At 44.3% G+C, this 22,372-nt stretch overlaps 1 protein-coding gene across 2 annotated transcripts; it reads left to right on the top strand.

Moving 5' to 3' along the window:
- Window positions 1-1,836: 1,836 nt before the first annotated feature.
- On the top strand, window positions 1,837-9,810 carry Hsbp1l1 (heat shock factor binding protein 1 like 1). Of its 2 annotated transcripts, XM_045143479.1 has the most exons (4): window positions 1,837-1,911; window positions 4,098-4,164; window positions 5,737-5,831; window positions 9,482-9,810. In XM_045143479.1, the coding sequence occupies exons 1-4, from the start codon at window positions 1,861-1,863 to the stop codon at window positions 9,485-9,487; spliced, it is 219 nt and encodes a 72-aa protein (XP_044999414.1). In that variant the 5' UTR covers window positions 1,837-1,860; the 3' UTR covers window positions 9,488-9,810. The 2 variants fall into 2 exon arrangements, with proteins under 2 accessions (XP_044999414.1, XP_004662687.1); XM_004662630.2 differs by lacking the exon at window positions 9,482-9,810 and having other exon boundaries at window positions 5,737-5,843.
- The last annotated feature ends 12,562 nt before the right edge of the window (window positions 9,811-22,372 follow it).

The raw sequence follows: 22,372 nt of genomic DNA, 5'->3' as shown, positions 1-22,372 counted from the left end.
GCTTCTTTCATTTATTGGTTGATTTATTGATTGTGGCCCAAGCTAATGATGAACTCATTCTGTACCCCAGGATGGTCTCAAACTCACCCTGACCTTCCTATATGCATATGTGTGTATATGTGTGTGTGTGTGTGTGTGTGTGTGTGTGTGTGTGTGTATTTGAGAGAGAGAGAGAGAAAGGCAGGTAGAGAGAATGGGCATGCCAGGGCCTCCAGCCACTGCAAATGAACTCCAGACACATGCCTCATCTTGTGCATCTGGCTTACGTGTGTCCTGGGAAATCAAACTTGGGTCCTTTGGCTTTGCAGGAAAGCACCTTGACCATTAAGCCATCTCCCCAACCCTCATTTAATTTTTTTAAGTTTGTTCATGTTGGAGCAGGTACCAATATTTCACTCATTTTTTTTCCCCCAAGGTAGGTTCTCACTCTAGCCCAGGCTGACCGGGAATGTAGTCTCAGGGTGGCCTCAAACTCACGGCGATCCTCCTACCTCTGCCTCCCGAAGTACTGGGATAAAAGACATGTGTGCACACCTCACATCTGACATGTACTTGTCCATCCGCCAATGGCCACTGGGACTGTTTCCACTCTGACTGTTGTGAATGATTCTGCCATAAAAGGTGTGCAAGTTTCCGTGTGATGTACACTGCTGACTCCCCAGCACACACCTAGGAGTGGAATGTGGTCCAGCAGAGACTCCTGTTTAGCTCCAAGGACCCACCACGCTGCTTCCAAAGTGGATGCCTGACTCCATCCATATATATTCCTCCAGGCATCCTGGTATATGCAAAGCAGGGTACCTTTGCCTGTGTGGCCATGTTTTGTTTAAGTATGTATTTAGCATCATAGGCAACCATGTGTTGTCTCTGAGCCACATTCTAGCCATACTGGGGTGACTCAGACAGACACAGGCCTGCTCCCATCAAGCTTTGGGCCAAGGGATTTCAGACACGTAAACAAAACTGGTGACTAAGCGGGCATGGTGGCACAAGCCTTTAATCCTGGCACTCAGAGGCAGAGGTAGGAGGATTGCCACAAGTTTGAGGCCAGCTTGAGACTACCATAGTGAATTCCAGATCAGCCTGTGCTAAGAGTGAGACCCTGCCTTGGAAGGGAAAAAAAAAAAAAAAGCCGGTGACTGCAAAGAACACGGTCCTGGTAGATCACCCACAAGGTGACCCATGAGCCACAACCCAAGTGTAATGAGATGGGGGACCAGGAGATCTTGCTTCCTGGCCGGCTGTGAAAACAGAATGGGGGCGTCCTGAGAGCTGGCTGAACGTTGGAAACGGTTCAAAGTCACTGTAGTCCGGAAGCAGACACCCTGAGACCCTCAGAAATGGCAGATTGGAAGTGACAGACTCTGCAGCCCAGTGCCTTGGTGCCCGGGGCTGCAGGCTGAATTCGGGTCCCTGCTAAGAGGCAGCACGTGCAACTGCAACTGCGCGGGCCAGCGGAGCAGGAGCGGAGAGCGAGTAGCTGCTGTTTAACGGGGTCTCAGTTTCGGTGTGAGACCAGAAACCTCTGAAGTGGACCAGGAGAATGGCCCTGAAGAATGGGCTGCGTAATGCATTGCCCTGTGCCCTTAGAAATGGCTCAGGACGGTCGGTTTCAGCAACAAGAATAAACAATTAACTACCCACAGAGTTCCTCCCGGGTCACCTCCATCTCCGATGGCTAAACACCCAGCAAAGCTGGATTGGCCGGCAGCTGGTCCGGTCCAGTCAGCACCGGCTCCAGTGCGCGCCACGCCCGCCGGCGCGCGTCCAGCCCGCAGCGCCGCACCTGCTGGGGCCGCACCGTCCCCGCCTCCAGCCCCGGGGACCCGCGGGGACCCCGCCACAGCCCGGCCAGCGCGCATGGACGCACCGGCGCCGGAGGCCCCAGGCGGGGACTCGCTGCGGGACGCGGTGAGTGGCCTCCCCGCCCCCGTGTCCTGCGGTTCCGGGGAATCGAGGTCGCGGGCCTTGGGGTGCTGGGAGAATTGAGGTTGCGAGCCCCAGGGGTGTTGGGGAACCGCGATCGTGAACCCTGGAACGTTGGGGAGGAGGAAGTCGTGAGCTCTGGGATGCTGGGGAGACCGAGGTCTTGAGCCCTGGGGTGCTGGGGGAACCGAGGTCTTGAGCCCTCGGGTGCTGAGGGGTACCCAGACCTCGAGCCCTGTAGGTGATGGTGGACGCCGCCTGGCTAGGGGAGGGAAGTCTGATCTTCAGAGCCCGCTCCCCGCGTCCATCTGGTCCAAATCCCCTCCTCCCGGCCCCGCCTCCTGTCCCTAATTCCACCTCATCCCTTCCCCTCCTCCCAGCCCGCCAGCCCTTCCCGCGTCCCAGACTTCTCCCAAATTGGAATAGGAGTAGGAAGGATGTCATAAGCCCTCCCCCCAAATCCACCACGGCCTGCGCTTTCCACATTGCCAAAGAATATCCCAGTCTCAAACGATCTGCTGACGGTCATTTCTGTCTACATTTTCCTAAAGTCGAAGCCTGCCAGCGGGGCTGCACATCCGAGCGCAGATTCGGGGCGCGGGGCGCGGGGGGTGGGGGTTGCCGGGTCTGCATACCCATGCCTAGAATGGACACGTGCGGGTGTGAGGACAGATCGCACAGGGATAGACTCCGAGATGTCAGCGATAAAGTAGCAAGCTGGCTGAAACCCTAACAAGTGACCACAGTGGCCTCTCTACAGGGCTGTGAGCACCAATTGGTAATTACACTGACAGCTAGCAAACAGCCCAGTGGAAGGAGAGGTAGGCGGCCTTTGATTCCCTAGGGACGGTCTGCTTCCTATGGTCTAAATGGTTTATAGTTACACCCTTGTGTTTTAGTGTGCAGTTGTTTTAATTGTGGTGTGAGCCGGGGTACTCGTACCTTTGACAGAATATCAATGGACCTTAGCTGAGCAGTGTTAGCTGGGTATAGTAGCTGCCACAGGCCTATAACCCCAGAGCTCAGGAGCCGAGGCAGGAGGATTTGACTTCCAAGCCAGCCATGCTACATATGACTACCTCAGAAAAAAGAGAGAGAGAGAGAGAGAGAGAGAGAGAGAGAAAGAAAGAAAGAAAGAAAGAAAGAAAGAAAGAAAGAAAGAAAGAAAGAAAGAAAGAAAGAAAGAAAGAAAGAAAGAAAGGAAGGAAGGAAGGAAGGAAGGAAGGAAGAAAGAAAAAAGTGCATATCTTTAATCCCAGCACTCAGGAGGCAGAGGTAGAAGGATCATCATGGGTTCCAGGTCAGTCTGGGCTAGAGCCAGTCCCTGCCTCAAGGGGGTAGGGGGAGAGGGACAGATAAGGAGTTGGTAAATGGCTCCGCGGTTAAAGTCTTCTTAGCAAAGCCTGCCAGCCTGGATTAGTTGCCTAGCACTCATGTAAAGCCAAAGAGACACAAACATCTGGCATTGCTTGCAGGGACATGACCGTGGCACGCCCCCCCACATTACAGGCAAGTAAATTTAGATCTTCAGTCTAATGCTCTCTCTTAACTGGGTTATTTTGACTCTGCAAATAAAATGTTAAAAAAAAAAAATCAGTGAGGGACTGGGGAGATAAGGGTTGGTGGTTAAAGACACTTTCTTGCAAAGCCTAACGTCCCAGGTTCAAATGCCCAGTACTCATAAAGCCAGATGAACAAAGTGGCACATGCATTGGAAATTTGTAGCAGCAAGAGGCCTTGCTCCCTTTCAGTCGCTCCCCTTGCAGACATATATTTGGTATTGGTGAGCCCATACTGTCTGTCTCTCTTTCTCTGCTTGCAAGTAAATACATAAAAATATTTTAAAAAATTCTAAAATAAATCAATGGATTTGTATGCTGTGGTACTCCATGACATTTGCAATGTCCTACACCAACAATAATATAAATTTATTTGCAAGCAGAGGGCATGACAGGGACACACAGAGAGAGAATGGGTAGATCAGGGCCCCCAGCCACTATAAACGAACTTCCAGATGCGTGCACCGCCTCGTGCATCTGGCTTTACGTGGGAACTGGGGCATCAAACCAGGGTTATGTTAGGCTTTGCAGGCAAGCGTCTTAACCACTGGGACATCTCTCCAGCCCAACAATAAATATTTTATACTAAGTTGCCCAAGGTTCATTTTTCAGGCAGAAAATCTACTTCAGGACTTTGAAGAGCGTTTCCAAGCGCTTACCGCAACATTGAGCCACAGAAATATCCTTTCCTGTTTTCAGTAAATACTGTCATGCTTTGGGGTTTCCAAATCACCAGTGGGATAACCTTTTTCTGTTGACTTAGGATTTGTCATTGTTTACATGTGAACTTCCGTGGGGCATCCCGATGTAAAGTTACTTCATCTGCAGTAGGTTTGACTTCCTGCTTGGTGACTACACTGGCAGCTAGCAAGCAGCCCGGTGGAAAGGAGAGGCAGGCGGCTTTCAAGTATCCAGTCCAGAGCTGGAGGAGCGCAGTGCTCCCTGCCGGGCTTCCCCTCAAACCTCACTGGACAGGCTGCTCTGCAACAGACTCGCCAGCAGCCAGGAGCCTTCCAGAACAGTGCTGACAACGGGGACGTGAAGCATGGCTCACCCCTGCCTTTGTTTTGACTTTGGAAGCTCCCTGTTGTGTCTTAGAACGCTAAAACCAAGCAGAGTTAGAATAGATTGTTTACCATCTGAGCAAATCCAGATAAGGGAGAGTGACATCTGCCCTGAGACTTGCCCAGTCTGAGCTCATTTGATGGACTAACCTCATGTTCTGAAGGTTTTTGTTTGTTTGTTTTTGTTTATTCTTACTTATTTATTTGAGAGCCACAGACAGAGAGAGAAAGAGGCAGAGAAAAGAGAAAAGAGAAAGAGAGAGAGAATGGACGCGACAGGGCCTCCAGCCACTGCAAACGAACTCCAGACGTGTGCGCCTCTTTGTGCATCTGGCTAACGTGGGTCCTGGGGAATCGAGCCTCGAACCTGGGTCCTTAGGCTTCACAGGCAAATGCTTAACTGCTAAGCCACCTCTCCAGCACAACGTTATGAAGTTATGTTATGGCAAGACATCCAGATGTTTAAATAGGAATGGAGAAGGGTCACCATTATCTCAGGTCTCTAGAACAGTATACTTTTTTTTTTGCCAGATTTCTTTTTTGGGGTGGGGGAGCATTTTTGTTGACAACTTCCATTCTTACAGACAATAAACTATAACTCCCTCCCCTTCCTCACTTTTCCCTTCACACATCTACTCTCCATCATATACCCTCCCTCGCTCCATTCATGTCTCTTTTATTTTGATGTCATCATCTTATAAGGGTCTTGTGAAGGTAATACCAGGCAACGCAAGGTCATGGATATCAAGGCCAGTTTCTGTCTGGACAGTTACATTGTAAGCAGCCCTACCCTTCCTTTGGCTCTTACATTCTTTCCACATCTGGCTTACGTTGGTTCTGCAAAATCGAACCTGGGTCTTTAGGCTTCACAGGCAAGTGCCTTAACCGCTAAGCCATCTCTCCAGCCCCAAAATATTTTTAAAAATATAAATAAAAAAATAACTGGAGGATTTGGCTAAAACATACCACAAAACTCATGTCCTCAAGCCTATGTCCAAACTAGGGGAGCTGTTTTGAAAACAGAGCCCACAGCTTTGTGGTGACTGGCACTGACATTAGGCCTGGTTGCCTTACTGTGAAAGTGAGGAATGTTCAGTGGCCTGTGCTCTGCACGTATAATTTGAAGCAGGACCTTTAAATATCTGTGGTTACTTGGGCCACATGTGCTATTCTCCTTGACATTGTACTGGAAGAAATGGGAAATCGCATAGCGGAGTTACAGAAGAATGTGAATGACTTAATGGTACAAGCTGGGATTGAGAATTCCGTGAAAGAACAAATGGTAAGGTCTTAATTAGGAAACTGCCTTTTGCATCTCTCAACTCCTTTCATCCTTGAAAATTACGAGTCCACGTTTGTTCCCTATGTAAATTACTGTCCCCTGTCTACCACAAAAAGCCTTAGGACTAACAAGTGGCCAAATAAAAAAGTGCATTTCATATTTTAAAAAAAAAAACTATCATTTAATAGATTTTATTAGAGTATTTTTTAAGTTTTCAATATTTTATTTTCTTGGGTTTTCTAGGTAGGGTCTCACTCTAGCCCAGACTGACGTGGAATTCACTATGTAGTCTCAGGGTGACCTCGAACTCATGTGATCCTCCTACCTCTGCCTCCTGAGTGCTGGGATTAAAGGTGTGCACCACCATGCCCAGCTATTTTGTTTATTTATTTGAGAGAGAGAAAGAGGCAGAGAGGGAGACAGAATGGGTGCACCAGAGCCTCTAGTCACTGCAAAGGAATTCCAGATACACGCTCTGCCCTGTACATCTGGCTTATGTGGGACCTGGGGAAGCAAACGTAGGTCCTTTGGCTTTGCAGGCAAGTGCCTTAGCTGCTAAGCCATCCCTACAGCCATACATATGTCATGTATATACATATATTTTTTATTTTTTCATTTTTATTTTTAGAAAGAGAGAGAGTTGGCACGCCAGAGCCTCAGCCAGTTAATCAAACTCCAGACACTTGTGCCACCTAGTGGACATGTGCAACCTTGCACTTGCCTCACCTTTGTGTGTCTGGCTTACACGGGATCTGGAGAGTGGAACATGGGTCCTTAGGCTTCGCATGTGAGGGCCTTTACTGCTAAGCCATCTCTCCAGCCCTATTAGAATGCTTTTGCCCCTATTCCTTAAGTCAGTCTTTAGATAAAACACTAATCGCTATGAGCTAGAGATTGGGGTTATTATCGGTAGGTACTGACTGAGGCGATACAGTCATGTAACCTTAACATGTCTTATGAGAATCCCTGGGGACCCCACTCAGCCCCCACAATGGAAACATCCCCTTTCTAATGAATTTCAGTCTTGAAGAGCAAATAAATATTGTTTAAAGTCTTAGACTGGATTTATGCCCATATGGTATGTGTGAAGATACATAACTTATTAAAATACTTATTATGTATATTATGACACAGTATTCTGAATATACTCATGGTTTCATTGATATTTTAATCTTTTTCTACAATTTTTTTGAGGCAAGCCTAACAGACTGGCCTTTTTTATTATTTTTAAATTTTTTATTAATTTATTAATTTATTTGAGAGAGTGAGAAAGATACAAATAGAGAGAAAGAGAATGGACATTCCAGAACAAACTCCAGGCACATGTGCCACCTTCTGCATCTGGGTTTATGTGGGTACTGGGCAATCAAACCTGGGTCCTTTGGCTTTGCTGGCAAGTGCTTTAACTGCTAAGCCATCTCTCCAGCCCTGGCCTTGTTTTTTTTAACACATGTGGGAGAGAAAGACAGAGAGAGACAAAGAGAATTGGCGCACCAGGCCTTCCAGCCTCTGCAATTGAACTCCAGACACTTGTGCCCCCTTGTGCCCACTTGCACCCTTGTGCCCTTGCATCACTGTGTGTCTGACTTACATGGGACCTGGAGAGCAGAACTTGAGTCCCTAGGCTTTGCAGCCTGGCTCCTTGACCACTAAGCAATCTCTTCAACTCAATTTTTTAAAATTTTTATTCATTTATTTAAGAGAGAGAGAAAAAGGCAGATACAGAGAGATAGAATGGGCACACCAGTACCTCTAACTACTGAAAACTCCACATGCATGTGCTACCTTATGCATCTGGCTTTCTGTAGGAACTGAGGAATCAAACCTGAATCCTTAGGCTTTGATGACAAATGCCTTAACCACTAAGCCATCTCTCCAGCCCTTAATTTTTAAGTTAGTATACAAAGCGATGGGTCCCATTAGAACATTTTCATATATATGCCATTATACTTTGTTCTTATTAATCCCCCACCCCCTCTGCCTCCCAACTATCATTCCCCTTTCTGCCTTGAACCATTTTTTTTTTGTTATTTTTTATTTATTTTAGAGCGACAGACAGAGAGAAAGAGGCAGAGATAGAGAGAATGGGCGCACCAGGGCCTCAGCCTCTGCAAACGAACTCCAGACGCGTGCGCCCCCTTGTGCATCTGGCTTACGTGGGACCTGGGGAACCGAGCCTCGAACCGGGGTCCTTAGGCTTCACAGGCAAGCGCTTAACCGCTAAGCCATCTCTCCAGCCCCCATTTTTTTTTTTAATGTATGAGTGTAAGAGTGCACTCCAAGGTCTCTTTCTTGCCACTGCAAACAAACTCCAGATGCTACGTTCGCATCTGGCTTTACGTGGGTGCTGGAGAATTGAACCCAGGCCAGCAGTTTTTCGCAAGCAAGCACCTTTAACCACTGAGACATCTCCCAAGTCCTAACCTGCAATACTTTTTTTTTTTTTCCTGAAGTGGGGTTTCATCCTAGCCCAGGCTGACCTGGAATTCACTATGTAGTCTCAGGTTGGCCACGAACTCATGGCGATCCTCCTACCTCTGCCTCCCCAGTGCTGGGGTTAAAAGCATGTGCCACCACACCCAGCTACAATACAATTTTTTCTTTTTCTTTTTTTGGTTTTTCAAGGTAGGGTTTCGCTCTAGCCCAGGCTGACCTGGAATTCATTATGCAGTCTCAGAGTGGCCTTGAACGCATGGCAATCCTCCTATCTCTACCTCCCGAGTTCTGGGATTAAAGGTGTGCACCACCGCACCCGGCTTTACATTTTTTTAAATATTTTATCTTTATTTATTTATTTGAGAGAGAGAGAGAAATGGGCAGAGAGAGAATGGGCACACCAGGGCCTCCAGCCACTGCAAACAAACTACAGATATGTGCACCCCCTTGTGCATCTGGCTTATGTGGGTCCTGGGGAATTGAACCTGGGTCCTTTGGCTTTGCAGGCAAGTGCCTTAACCGCTAAGCCAGCTCTCTAGCCCTACAATACTTTTGAATCATGTACCAAAATAAGAGTTGGCAGCATGTTGCTGAAAAGGTGTCTCTCACTCCTATAGCTGGTCCATTGGTGATGGTTAGTTACAGTGATGGACATTGACTCAGTGCACTGCCCCCCTGTCTGCAGAGTGCATGTTGCTTATTCATTCTGAGTTCTTTTATTATTATTATTATTTTGAGAGAGAGAAAGAGAGAATGTAAACTTCAGGGCTTTCAGTCACTGTGAACGAACTCCAGATGCTAAACCATCACTCCAGCCCTCATTCTGAGTTCTTAATCCACACTGACTCCTGACTAAAAGAAAAATCTCCTATTGTTAAATTATTCTGTATGCTGAAGTTTGACTATATGAGAAAGTTTTAATAATTACAGTTTATTATGGTACTTTATTGAAAACTGCACTTGAAAGCCAGGTGTGGTGGCGCACACCTTTAATCCCAGAACTCAGAAGGCAGAGGTAGGAGGATCATCGTGAGTTCAAGGCCACTCTGAGACTACATGGTGAATTCCAGGTCAGCCGGGCTAGAGTGAGACTCTACCTCAAAAAAATAAAATAAAATAAAATAAAGAAAGAAAATTGTACTTGAATTTAACTGCACATTAATTTACATTAGTATATAAAATCAACTAACTTCTTTCAACTTTTTTTCCTACAGACTTGAAGATATTATTAAACAGATCACCTGCAGCTGCTAACATGAAAACTGTATTAGCTGAATGATAATAATCTATGCAATATGAATTTTTTAAATTCTTATTTTATTTGCACATGTAGGGGGCATACTAGGGCCTTGTACTACCAACCACTGACAAATACCAGCTGTTTGTGCCACTTTTTTCTTGCAAATTGAACTCTGGCCCACAGACTTTACAAGCCAGTACACTGAACCACTGAGCAATATTCTCAGCCCCTCACTTCTAACCACTGAGCAATATTCCCAGCTCCTTTCAATATTCATATTGAAAAAAATAAAAATAAAAATGTGTATTTTTATTCCTTTGCAAACAGCAAAAGAGAGAATGGGCGAGTCAGGGCCTCTGACCACTGCAAATGAACATATGAATCTGGAGTTACAAACAATGGCAAAATATTTCTTAGTTCATAATAGTATAAATCTGAAGGAAAAGCATATGCTATGTTAGTTCATGGATTTTTAAATAATATTGTTTATTTATGTATTTATTTATTTGATACAGAAAGAGGCAGAGAGAGAGGGAGGGAGAGAATGGGTGCATCAAGGCCTCCAGCCACTGCAAATGAACTCCGGAAACATGTGCCATGTTGTGCATCTGGTTTATGTGGGTCCTGGGGAATTGAACCTGGGTTCTTAGGCTTAGCAGGCAAGGACCTTAACCACTAAACCATCTCTCCAGCCCAGTTTGTGGTGCTTTTTTCAAATTGAAATTATAGTCAGGGCTAGAGAGATGGCTTAGTGGTTAAGGCACTTCCCTGCCAAAGCCAACGGACCCAGGTTCAATTCTCCAGGACCCACGTAAGCCAGATACCTAAGGTGGCACATGCATCTGGAGTTCATTTGCAATGGCTAGCAGCCCTGGTGAGCACTTGCTCTCATTCTCTCTCTTTCTCTCAAATAAGTAAAAATAAAATATAAAACACATATTTAAAAAAAATAGCATGGTGGCGCATGCCTTTAATTCCAGCACTCCGGAGGCAGAGGTAGGAGGATTGCCATGAGTTCGAGGCCACCCTGAGACTCCATAGTGAATTCCAGGTCAGCCTGGGCTAGAGTGAGACCCTACCTCAAAAAACCAAAAAAAAAAAAAAAAGTAAAAAAAATAAAATTCTAGTCAGGTGTGGTGGTGCACGCCTTTAATCCCAACACTCTGAAGGCCACCATAAGAGGGTTGCTGTGAGTTTGAGGCCAGCCTGAGATTACATAATGAATTCCAGGTCAACCTGGGCTAGAATGAGACCTTACATTGAAGAAAGAAAAACAAATCTACATAGATTTTCTTTTTTTGTTTTGTTTTGTTTTGTTTTTTCAAGGTAGGGTCTTGCTCTAGTCCAGGCTGACCTGGAATCCACTATGTAGTCTCAGGATAGCCTCAAACTCAGCGATTCTCCTGTGTCTGCCTCCCAAGTGCTGGGATTAAGGGTGTGCGCCACCACACCTGGCTGGGAACTGCTTTCAAATGACCTGCATCCCAGTCCCTTGTAGTCACTCAACTCTTCCAGACTTGCTTTAACACAATTAGGTCAAGCGGGCTCACAGTGGCAGCTGCTCTGCACTGAACACCCTAGCGCTGTCAGCCAAGTCACCCAGCGGAAACAGGAGAGCAGGTGTCCTGGGCTCAGGCCGCCCGTCCGTGGAAACCAGACTGCCCCTCCCAAGTGTGACTTCTTTAAGTAGTCACATGAACTTATTACCTCAGCTGATTAGTCAGTTTGCTCCAAGAGCCTTTCAGATAGTTATTCAGCTAACTTTCCTCCAAGCCACAGTAAACCTGTTATTGAAATCTAAAAGAGGAGGCATGGTCTCTCACTGATTTAAAAAAAAAAAAAAAAGGCATTCCTATATATATTTTGTTTGTTTGTTTGATTTGTTTTGTTTTTTGAGGTAGGGTCTCATTCTAGATTAGGCTGACCTGGAATTCCCTATATAGTCTCAAGGTGGCCTCGAATTCATGGCAATCCTCCTACCTCTGCCTCCCGAGTGCTGGGATTAAAGGCGTGCGCCACCACACCCGGAAACTATTCTTTTAAAAAAAAAAAAAATCTATTTATATGAGAGAGACAGAGAGAATGAGCACACCAGGGCACCAGCGGCTGCAAACAAACTCCAGATGCATGCACCACCTTGTGCATCTGGGGAATTGAACCTGGGTCTTTGGCTTAGCAGGCAAGTGCCCTAACTGCTGAGCCATCCCTCCAGCCCAATGTACTGTTCTCTTTATATAGTACTTATCCCATGTGAAAATTTCATGTGCATTTTTTTTTCCTTATGGTCACCCAATATTTCATCACATGGCTGTAATGATCTAAGTGGCTAAGGATCAGCTCTCTATTGGACATGGAGAGCATTCCTCTCGTGATATTATTAATAATGTCATAATGAACAACTACTACAAATCCTGTGTACATTTCAGCAGGTCAGAAGTTTAGCCAAAGCCACAACATTCAACCAGACACACAAAAATAAAGGAAGTACCACCCCATATTTCCAGTGGTTGTGGGCATCTTTCAATCCTCTCTTTTTGTGTGTGTGGGGAGCTGGTGGAGAGGAAGGTACCCCAGGGCCTATTGACACTGCAAACAAATGCTTGTCTGGCTTCACCTGGGTGGCTGGATAACTGGACCCTGGACTTTTTAAGCTAACGCCTTTAACCACTGAGCTATATTCCCAGGCCCTAATCCTCTGTCAGAATTGCATTAAGTTCAGGGCTCTTGGTGGTTTAAAGTCATGATAGTTAACCAGGTGTGGGGACTCACACCTATAATCTCAGTGCTCAGGAGGCTGAGGTAGTAGTATTGCTGTGAGTTCAAGGCTAGCCTGGTCTACAGAGTGAGTTCCAGATCAGCCTAGGCTAGAGTAGGACCCTGTCAAAAAAAAAAAAAAAATTGACAGTTCTATTTAACTAGTAAATTTCAGGGCATCTTAACCATAATTGTAATTTTAGCAAAAAAAAAAAAAAAAGCAACAGATATTTACAGTATGTCAAACAAGTCTGAGTCCTCTTCAGAAACATGAAAGTTGAGCAGCTGGCACGTGCATGCCTATGATCCCAGGAATAAAGAGATTGAGGCAAGAGGACCAAGTTTGAGGGCAGCCTCATCTCCATAGAGACCTTGCTTAAAAACAAAAGCAGGGGCTGGAGAGATGGCTTAGCGGCTAAGGTGTTTGACTGCAAAGCCAAAGGACCTCGGTTTGATTCCCCCAGGACCCACGTAAGCCAGATGCACAAGGGGCACATGCGTCTGGAGTTTGTTTGCAGTGGCTGGAGGCCCTGGCACATCCATTCCCTCCCTCTCTCACTATAAAATAAATAAGTAAAATTTAAAAGCAAAAACAAACAGCAAAATCTGGGGCTTAAGAGATGGCTCAGCAGTTAAGACATTTGCCTGCAGAGCCCAAGGACTTGAGTTTGATTACCCAATACTCATGTAAAGCCAGATGCACAAGGTAGTGCGTGTATCTGAAGTTCACTTGTAGTGACTGGAGACCCTGGTGCACCCATTCACTCTCTCACTATCTGCCTCTCTCTCTCTCTCAAATAAGTAAATAAAATATTTTAAAAATAGTAACAAAATATAAAATGCAGTTTATACATCCAGTATTCCAGAGATGAGGTAAGTAGTGAGCTCTTGATGGCCTTCCTGTGTGCCTCTGCACGTTTAGCCGCCCCCTTTTGGGTTCAATTTAAAATTAAGATTTTGGAGCCAGGCATGGTGGTGCACACCTTTAATCCCAGCACTTGGGAGGCAGAGGTAGGAGGATTGCTGTGAGTTTGAGGCCACCCTGAAACTACATAGTGAATTCCAGGTCAGCCTGGGCTAGAGTAAGACCTTACCTCGAAAAAACCATAAAAAAATAAAATAAAAAACAAAGAAATTAAAATTCAATTAAGATTTGGGGCTGAAGAGAGATGGCTTAGTGCTTAAGGCACTTGCTTGCAGAGCCAAAGGTCCCAGGTTTGATTTTCCAGTACCTACATAAAGCCAGATGCACAAGATGGCACATGCCTCTGGAGTTTGTATGCACCGAGGCCTTGGTGTGCCCATTCTTTTTTTTTTTAATTTTTATTAACATTTTCCATGATTATAAAATATATCCCATGGTAATTCCCTCCCTCCCCACCCCCACACTTTCCCATTTGAAATCCCATTCTCCATCATATTACCTCCCCATTACAATCATTGGAATTACATATATACAATATCAACCTATTAAGTATCCTCCTCCCTTCCTTTCTCCACCCTTTATGTCTCCTTTTTACCTTACTGGCCTCTGCTACTAAGTATTTTCATTCTCACGCAGAAGCCCAGTCATCTGTAGCTAGGATCCACATATGAGAGAGAACATGTGGCGCTTGGCTTTCTGGGCCTGGGTTACCTCACTTAGTATAATACTTTCCAGGTCCATCCATTTTTCTGCAAATTTCATAACTTCATTTTTCTTTACCGCTGAGTAGAACTCCATTGTATAAATGTGCCACATCTTCATTATCCACTCATCTGTTGAGGGACATCTAGGCTGGTTCCATTTCCCAGCTATTATAAATTGAGCAGCAATAAACATGGTTGAGCATGTACTTCTAAGGAAATGAGATGAGTCCTTTGGATATATGCCTAGGAGTGCTATAGCTGGGTCATATGGTAGATCAATCTTTAGCTGTTTTAGGAACCTCCACACTGTTTTCCACAATGGCTGGACCAGATTGCATTCCCACCAGCAGTGCAGAAGGGTTCCTTTTTTTCCACATCCCCACCAACATTTATGATCATTTGTTTTCATGATGGTGGCCGGTGTGCCCATTCTTGCTCTTTCCCTTTCTATCTGCCCCTTTCTCTCTCTCAAATAGATAAAAATAAGTTAAATATTTTAAAATTAAGGTTTTAGGGGAAGGAGAATGAATTAAGGACCTCACATCCTAGGCAAGTGGACTACACTGAGATATACCCCTAGCCCTAAATTAAAATTTTTAAATATATTTGTTTTATTTATTTATTTGCAAGCAGGCAGAGAGAGAGAAAGAGAGAGCGAGAGGATATGCCAACTAACAACATGCATGCACCATTTTGTGCATCTGTCTTTATGTAGGTACTGAACATTGAACATGGGCCATTAGGCTTTTCAAGCAAGTGCTTTTAGCTGAGTTAAGCCATTTCTCTAGCCCGATTTCTTTTTCTTTCTTTCTTTTTTGTTTTTTTTTAGGGAAGGTCTTACTCTAGCCCAGGCTGACCTGGAATTCACTATTCACTATGTAGTCTCAAGTGGCCTCCAACTCATGGTGATCCTCCTACCTCTGCCTTCCGGGTACTTAGATTAAAGATGTGGGCCACCACACCTGGCCAGCCCGCCCACTTTTTATTTTATTTTTTAACTTGTTTTATTGACAACTTGAACAATTACAGGCAATAAACCTTGATAATTCCCTCCCCTCCCCCACTTTTCTCTTCACAAATCCACCCTTCACCACATCCCCTCCACCTCTCAATCTCTTTTATTTTGATGTTAGCATCTTTTCCTCCTATTATAAGGGTCTTGTGTAGGTAGTACCGGGCACTTTATTTTCTTATTTGCACGTGTGTGTGTGTGTGTGTGTGTGTGTACACACTAGGGCCTCTTGCCACTGCAAACACCATGTGCTTGCATCACTTTTTGCTTCCAGCTTATGAGGGTTGCTTGGGAATTGAGCCTTGGGCCAGCAGGCTTTGCAAGCAAGTGCCTTTAACCACTGAGACATCTTCCTAGGCCCATTAAATTAAAACATGAGTTTAATAAAACATAAAAATTGTGCCGATTAATGGGGTAGCATGTGGAACTTTAATAAAGGCATACATCATGTAGTATTTGAATTAAGCTTGTTTATCTCCTCATTCATTCATCATTTCTTCTTTCATTTTATTTATGAGAACGAGAATAGGCATACCAGGGCATTCAGCCACTGCTAATAAACTCCAGAAGCATGCACTACCTTGTGCATCTGGCTTACGTGGGTGCTAGGGAATTGAACCTGGGTCCTTTGCCTTTGCAGGCAAGTGCCTTATCTGCTAAGCCAACTCTCCAGCCCCATTCATCATTTCTTTAAGCTGAAAACTAATATTTCTTCTGGCTTTTTTGTTGTTGATGTTTTGCTTTTCCCAGGTAGGCTCTTGCGGTAGCCAGTGACCTGGAATTCACTCTGTAGTTTCAGGGTGGCCTTGAACTCATGATGATCTTCCTACCTCTGCCTCCCAAGTGCTGGGACTAAAGGTGTGTGCCACCATGCCTGGCTCCTAGTTTTTTTGTTTTGTTTTGTTTTTTGTTTTTAATTTTTGAGGAAGGGTCTCAAGCCAGCTGCTGACCTGGAACTCACTCTGTAGTCCCAGGCTGGCCTCAAACTCAGTGATCTTCCACCTCTGTCTCTCAAGTGCTGGGATTAAAAGTGTGCCCTACATGTCTGGCTACATGGTCACCTTGGTGTGACCTGGAATCCTAACAAGGAAGCTTTCTCCATTGTCCATCTTACTGTTTTCAGAGTGCTTAAAGAGATTGATTCAGAGTCCTTAAGTCAGGTTGATACAGGATTTGGGGGTTCCAGGTGAGTCCCCAAACTTATGAACCTCAACTTTGGGCCCTTATCATATTAACACAAAACTGATAAAAAATAAACTCCAAGGCGGGCATGGTGGCGCACGCCTTTAATCCCAGCACTAGGGAGGCAGAGGTAGGAGGATTGCTGTGAGTTCAAGGCCACCCTGAGACTCCATAGTGAATTCCAGGTCAGCCCGGGCTAGAGTGAGACCCTACCTTGAAAAACCAAAAAATAAAAAATAAATAAACTCCAGCAGGCTAAATTATGAAATACTGTTTATTTAAAGATAAATCATAATTCATGAGGTTTATTTAGGGGAATTGGTATCTAGGAAATGGCTGAAACAGACACACACACTGACGATGAAACATAGAAGCCCCTTCAAATAACAGACCAGATTAAGAAATAATGAAGGACAGCTGGGTGTGGAGTTGTATGCCTTTAATCCCAGCACTCAGGAGGCAGAGGTTAAGAGGATTGTCATGAGATCAAGGCCATCCTGAGACTGCATAGTGAATTCTACCAAAGTGAGACCTTGAAGTTAGGAAGAAAGAAGAAAGAAAAGAGAAGAGTGAAGGACTTAGAGATCAAAGAAAACTCTCACATATATGATCAAAGTGAGAGGGTACCCTTAAAGCATGACACAGACAGAAAGCAAGAAAAACAGGGGCTGGAGAGATGGCTTAGCACTTAAGGCATTGGCCTGTAAAACCTAAGAACCCTGGTTTGATTCTTCAGGACCCACATAAGCCAAATGCACAAGGGAGCGCATGTGTTTACAGTTCGTTTGCAGTGGCTACAGGCTCTAGCATGCCAGCTCCCACCCTCCCTCCCTTCCTCTCTCGCTGTTTCAAATAAATTAATTTTTAAAAAGAAGAAGAAAAACACCCACTCATGGTACGTATTCTCTCTTCCCAGCCAAGCTGGGAAGGAGAGACAGACTCACATGGATGTTCAGGTCAGGTGTCATAGGGCAGAAGGAAGAGAAAATAGCAAATCTGGTGAGAAGAGGGAGAGCTAGTTTTTTTGTTGTGTTATTTTTTTTTTTAAGAAGAAACATTTTATTTATTTTTATTTATTTACTTGACAGAGAAAGAGGGAGAGAGAGAGAGAGAGAAAGAATGGGCATGTCAGGGCTTCCAGCCACTGCAAATGAACTCCAGATGCATGCACCCCCTTGTTCATCTGGCTAACATGGGTCCTGGGGTATCAAACCTGGGTCCTTTGGCTTTGCAGGCAAATGCCTTAACCACTAAGACATCCCTGCAGCCCTCCTTCTAGCTTTTTTTGTTTTGTTTTGTTTTTGTTTTTCGAGGTAGGGTCTCACTCCAGCTCAGGCTGACTTGGAATTCACTATGGAGTCTCAGGATGGCCTTGAACTCACAGCGATCCTTGTACCTCTGCCTCCCAAGTGCTGGGATTAAAGGCATGCGCGACCATGCCCGGCAATAATCCTTCTAGCTTTTGAAATATGCAGTCTATTATAATTATCTCTAGTAACCTACAGTGTCTTAGCATGTCAGAATGGCTTTCTCCTATCTAACTGCAATACTTCTGGTTATTTCTGGAGACTTCCTTACATAGGCATGATTGAAGCATAGACAACCGTGCTGAAACATGATTGGACAGAAAGACAAAAGATCTAAAACGAATTGTGGGATGAGGAAAAAAAACAAATGGAGTAAGTATGGCCACCCAAAGTGGCCGTCTGTTCTGAGTCTGCTCCTGGTGGGGGTGGGACAGAGCCCCCAAGTAAGTCAAAGCAAGCCAGAGAACTTAAGGTGGCTATGTGTGATTTGGTGTGCTGTGTCCCATACCCTCGCCTACAGTAGCCAGAGTGAAACATCAGATGTTCTAGTCAATTGCTCTTCTGCCCAATCTTGGTTTGTTTTTTTGTTTTGTTTTGTTTTGTTTTTCGAGGTAGGGTCTTGCTGTAGGCCAGGCTGACCTGGAATTCACTATGTAGTCTCAGACTGACCTCAAACTCAGGGTCATCCTCCTACCTCTGCCTCCCGAGTGTTCCCAATCTTGTGTTTTGAACAGACTCTTTTACTGAATCCAGAGCTTGTGGGGCTCAGGTCTCTGCTTCCCTGAGGAATTGGGGTTACTGTTGCACTTGGCCATGCCCAGCTGTTTACATGGAACCTGGAGGTTCGAACTCTGGCAGTCTCAGCTCCCCTCAGGCCCTCACGCTTGGGCAGGAAGCACATTTGACCACTGAGCCATGTCCCCAGCCCCAAAGGCTGGCACTTTTAAAACCTGTCTTAGGAAGAGAAAGTAACAAATGAAAGGAGGGTGGGAGAGGCAGGTCAGAGAGAGATTTGTTTTCTCTGAGGCTTTCTATGGCCTAAAGTGCCCCAATGTTCTTCTAGTTATTGACCAAATAACAAGAGCTATGGAGAAAACGAAAATACATGTAACACATCACAGCCATTAACAGGAATGATGCAGACACAGCCATTCAAAGTAGGTCTCCCAAGATGTGATCATCCTGATTCTCGATCCCAATGACCACGTGAATTTCCATGTAAGAACTCTGGTAGCCAAAGGCTCACCCTGAACTTAAAAGTGTACTCCGGCCGGGCATGGTGGTGCATCCTTTAATCCCAGCACTCAGGAGGCAGAGGTAGGAGGATCACTGTGAGTTTGAGGCCACCCTGAGACTACAGCCTGGGCCAGAGTGAGACCCTACCTCAAAAAAAAAAAAAAAAAAGGGTACTCCATAGATGGAGCCCTGCATCCCTCATGCCTTCTATGGGCTCAGAGCAGTCAAGACTGCCCACCCACAGGATGTCTACGCGAGTACAATAAATCTACTGCATTTCTTGTGCCCACTGGCTGCTCCCCTGAGAGTCTGATCACATCTTCATTCTGAGCCTCCTGGGCTCACTCCCTAACTCACTTCTCTGCATCAACTGTCGTGAGTCATTCTAGAGATTGAGAGAAAAATTCCTAGGTGCTCAGAGAACCAATAGTTGGTTTCAGCCGCAGCCAGGCTGCATGGCCAAGTCAACTGCACTGTAGTCTCAGAGAACCAAGAAGAGTTACTGAGGGGCTGGAGAGATGGCATAGCAGTTAAGGCACTTGCCTGCAAAGCCTAAGGACCCAGATTTGTTCCGCAGTACCCACATAAGCCAGATACACAAGGTGGTGCGTGTGTTTGGAGTTGATTTGCAGTGGCTAGAGGCCCTGGCATGCCCATTTTCTCTCTCAAAAAAAAAATAAACAAGCTGGGCGTGATGGCACACACCTTTAATCCCAGCACTTGGGAGACAGAAGTAGGAGGATAACCATGAGTTCGAGGCCACCCTGAGACTAATTCCAGGTGAACCTGAGCTAGAGTGAAACCTTACCTCGGAAAACCAAAAAAATAAAATAAACAATTAAGCCAGGCGTGGTGGCACACACCTTTAATCCCAGCACTTAGGAGGTAGAGGTGGGAGAACTGACCATGAGTTTGAAGCCACATGGAGACCACATAGTTAAGTTCTTGGTCAGTCTGGGCTAGATTGAGACCCTATCTCATAAAAACCAAAAATAAAAATAAAAAAGTTACTGAGTGGCAGGTCTTCACAGTGGCTGATACTACCTACACAAAAGCTGCATAACAGGAGAGAGAAAAAAAAATAAAAACATCAAAATGGAAGACTAGTTGGAAAGAAGGGATTCACTGGAGGAGAGGTTCAAGAGGGGAAAAGAGAGGGCTGTGGAAGATTATGATCATGGTGTATTGTCTATATGTATGGAGGTTGTCGATTAAAAAAAAAAAAAAAAGAAAGAGAGAAGAGACACAAATTAATAAATGAAAATCTGAAAGAAATGGATGATTTCCTTGATCTATATGACCTACCTAAATTAAATCAAAATGAGATTAATCACTTAAATAGACCTATAACAAACATGGAGATCCGAGCAGTTATCAATAATCTCCCAACTAAAAAAAGCCCAGGCCCGGATGGATTCACTGCTGAATTTTACCAGACTTTTAAGGAAGAGCTAACACCATTGCTTCTTAAGCTTTTCCAGGAAATAGAAAAAGAAGGAATCCTACCAAACTCCTTCTATGAGGCCAGCATCACCCTGATACCAAAACCAGGCAAAGATAGAACAAAAAAAGAAAATTACAGACCAATCTCCCTCATGAACATAGATGCAAAAATTCTCAACAAAATATTGGCAAACAGAATACAAGAGTATATCAAAAAGATCATTCACCCTGACCAAGTAGGCTTTATCCCAGAGATGCAGGGATGGTTCAACATATGCAAATCTATAAATGTAATACATTACATAAATGGGTTGAAGGACAAAAATCACATGATCATCTCATTAGATGCAGAGAAAGCATTTGACAAAATCCAACATCCCTTCATGATAAAAGTCCTACAGAGACTGGGAATAGAAGGAACATATCTCAATATAATAAAGGCTATTTATGACAAGCCTACAGCCAACATATTACTAAATGGGGAAAAACTGGAAGCTTTTCCACTAAAATCAGGAACAAGACAAGGGTGTCCACTGTCTCCACTTCTATTTAATATAGTTTTGGAAGTCTTAGCCATAGCAATAAGGCAAGAGACACACATAAAAGGGATACAAATTGGAAAGGAAGAAATCAAGTTATCACTATTTGCAGATGACATGATTCTATACATAAAGGACCCTAAAGACTCTACTAGCAAGCTGTTAGAGCTAATCAAAACCTACAGCAATGTAGCAGGATACAAAATAAATACACAGAAATCAGTAGCCTTCATATATGCTAACAACAAACACACAGAGGATGAAATCAGAGAATCACTCCCATTCACAATTGCATCAAAAAAAATAAAATACCTTGGAATAAACCTAACTAAGGAAGTAAAGAATCTATACAATGAGAACTTTAAGACACTCAAGCGAGAAATTGCAGAAGACACTAGAAAGTGGAGAAACATCCCTTGTTACTGGCTTGGGAGAATCAATATCGTGAAAATGGCAATCTTACCTAAAGCAATCTACACATTTAATGCAATCCCTATCAAAATTCCAAAGGCTTTCTTCATGGAAATAGAAAAAACAATCCAAAAATTCATTTGGAATCATAAAAAACCTCGAATATCTAAAATAATACTGAGCAACAAAAAAGAGGCTGGTGGTATCACCATACCTGATTTTAACCTATACTACAGAGCCATAGTAACAAAAACAGCATGGTACTGGCACAAAAACAGACATGTAGATCAGTGGAACAGAATAGAGGACCCAGATGTAAGCCCAAGTAGCTATAGCCACCTGATATTCGATAAAAATGCCAAAAATACTCATTGGAGAAGAGACAGCCTCTTCAACAAATGGTGTTTTGAAAACTGGATAAATATCTGCAGAAGGATGAAAATAGATTCTTCTCTCTCGCCATGCACAAGAATTAAGTCCAAATGGATTAAAGACCTTAACATCAGACCGGAAACTTTGAAACTGCTAGAGGAAAAAGTAGGGGAAACCCTCCAACATATTGGTCTTGGCAAAGACTTTCTAAATACAACCCCAATTGCTCAGGCAATAAAACCACAGATTAACCACTGGGACCTAATGAAATTACAAAGATTTTGCACCGCAAAGGACACAGTGAAAAAAGCAAAGAGGCAACCTACAGAATGGGAAAAAATCTTCGCCAGCTATATATCTGATAAAGGATTAATATCTAGGATATACAAAGAACTCAAAAAGTTAACTAATAAGGAATCAAACAGGCCAATCAAAAAATGGGCTAAGGAGCTAAATAGAGAGTTCTCAAAGGAAGAAATACGAATGGCATATAAGCACCTAAAAAAATGTTCTACGTCACTAGTCATCAGGGAAATGCAGATTAAAACTACATTGAGATTCCATCTCACTCCTGTCAGATTGGCCACCATCATGAAAACAAATGATCATAAATGTTGGCGGGGATGTGGAAAAAAAGGAACCCTTCTGCACTGCTGGTGGGAATGCAATCTGGTCCAGCCATTGTGGAAAACAGTGTGGAGGTTCCTAAAGCAGCTAGAGATTGATCTACCATATGACCCAGCTATAGCACTCCTAGGCATATATCCAAAGGACTCATCTCATTTCCTTAGAAGTACATGCTCAACCATGTTTATTGCTGCTCAATTTATAATAGCTGGGAAATGGAACCAGCCTAGATGTCCCTCAACAGATGAGTGGATAATGAAGATGTGGTACATTTATACAATGGAGTTCTACTCAGCGGTAAAGAAAAATGAAGTTATGAAATTTGCAGAAAAATGGATGGACCTGGAAAGTAT

This window comes from Jaculus jaculus, chromosome 2, assembly GCF_020740685.1.
Source record: "Jaculus jaculus isolate mJacJac1 chromosome 2, mJacJac1.mat.Y.cur, whole genome shotgun sequence".
Lineage (NCBI taxonomy): Eukaryota > Metazoa > Chordata > Mammalia > Rodentia > Dipodidae > Jaculus > Jaculus jaculus.
Note: the sequence above shows the minus strand (reverse complement) of the source record. Positions and strands in the feature narration are given on the sequence as shown.

What these genes read in the sequence shown, in the direction of transcription:
- Hsbp1l1 (XM_004662630.2), top strand. Translation starts at nt 1,861, where the DNA reads ATGGACGCACCGGCGCCGGAGGCCCCAGGCGGGGACTCGCTGCGGGAC. An exon ending in GGGACTCGCTGCGGGACGCG is followed by an intron (nt 1,912 to 4,097) that starts GTGAGTGGCCTC and finishes TTCATTTTTCAG; the next exon opens with GCAGAAAATCTACTTCAGGA. An exon ending in CGCAACATTGAGCCACAGAA is followed by an intron (nt 4,165 to 5,736) that starts ATATCCTTTCCT and finishes TTGACATTGTAC; the next exon opens with TGGAAGAAATGGGAAATCGC.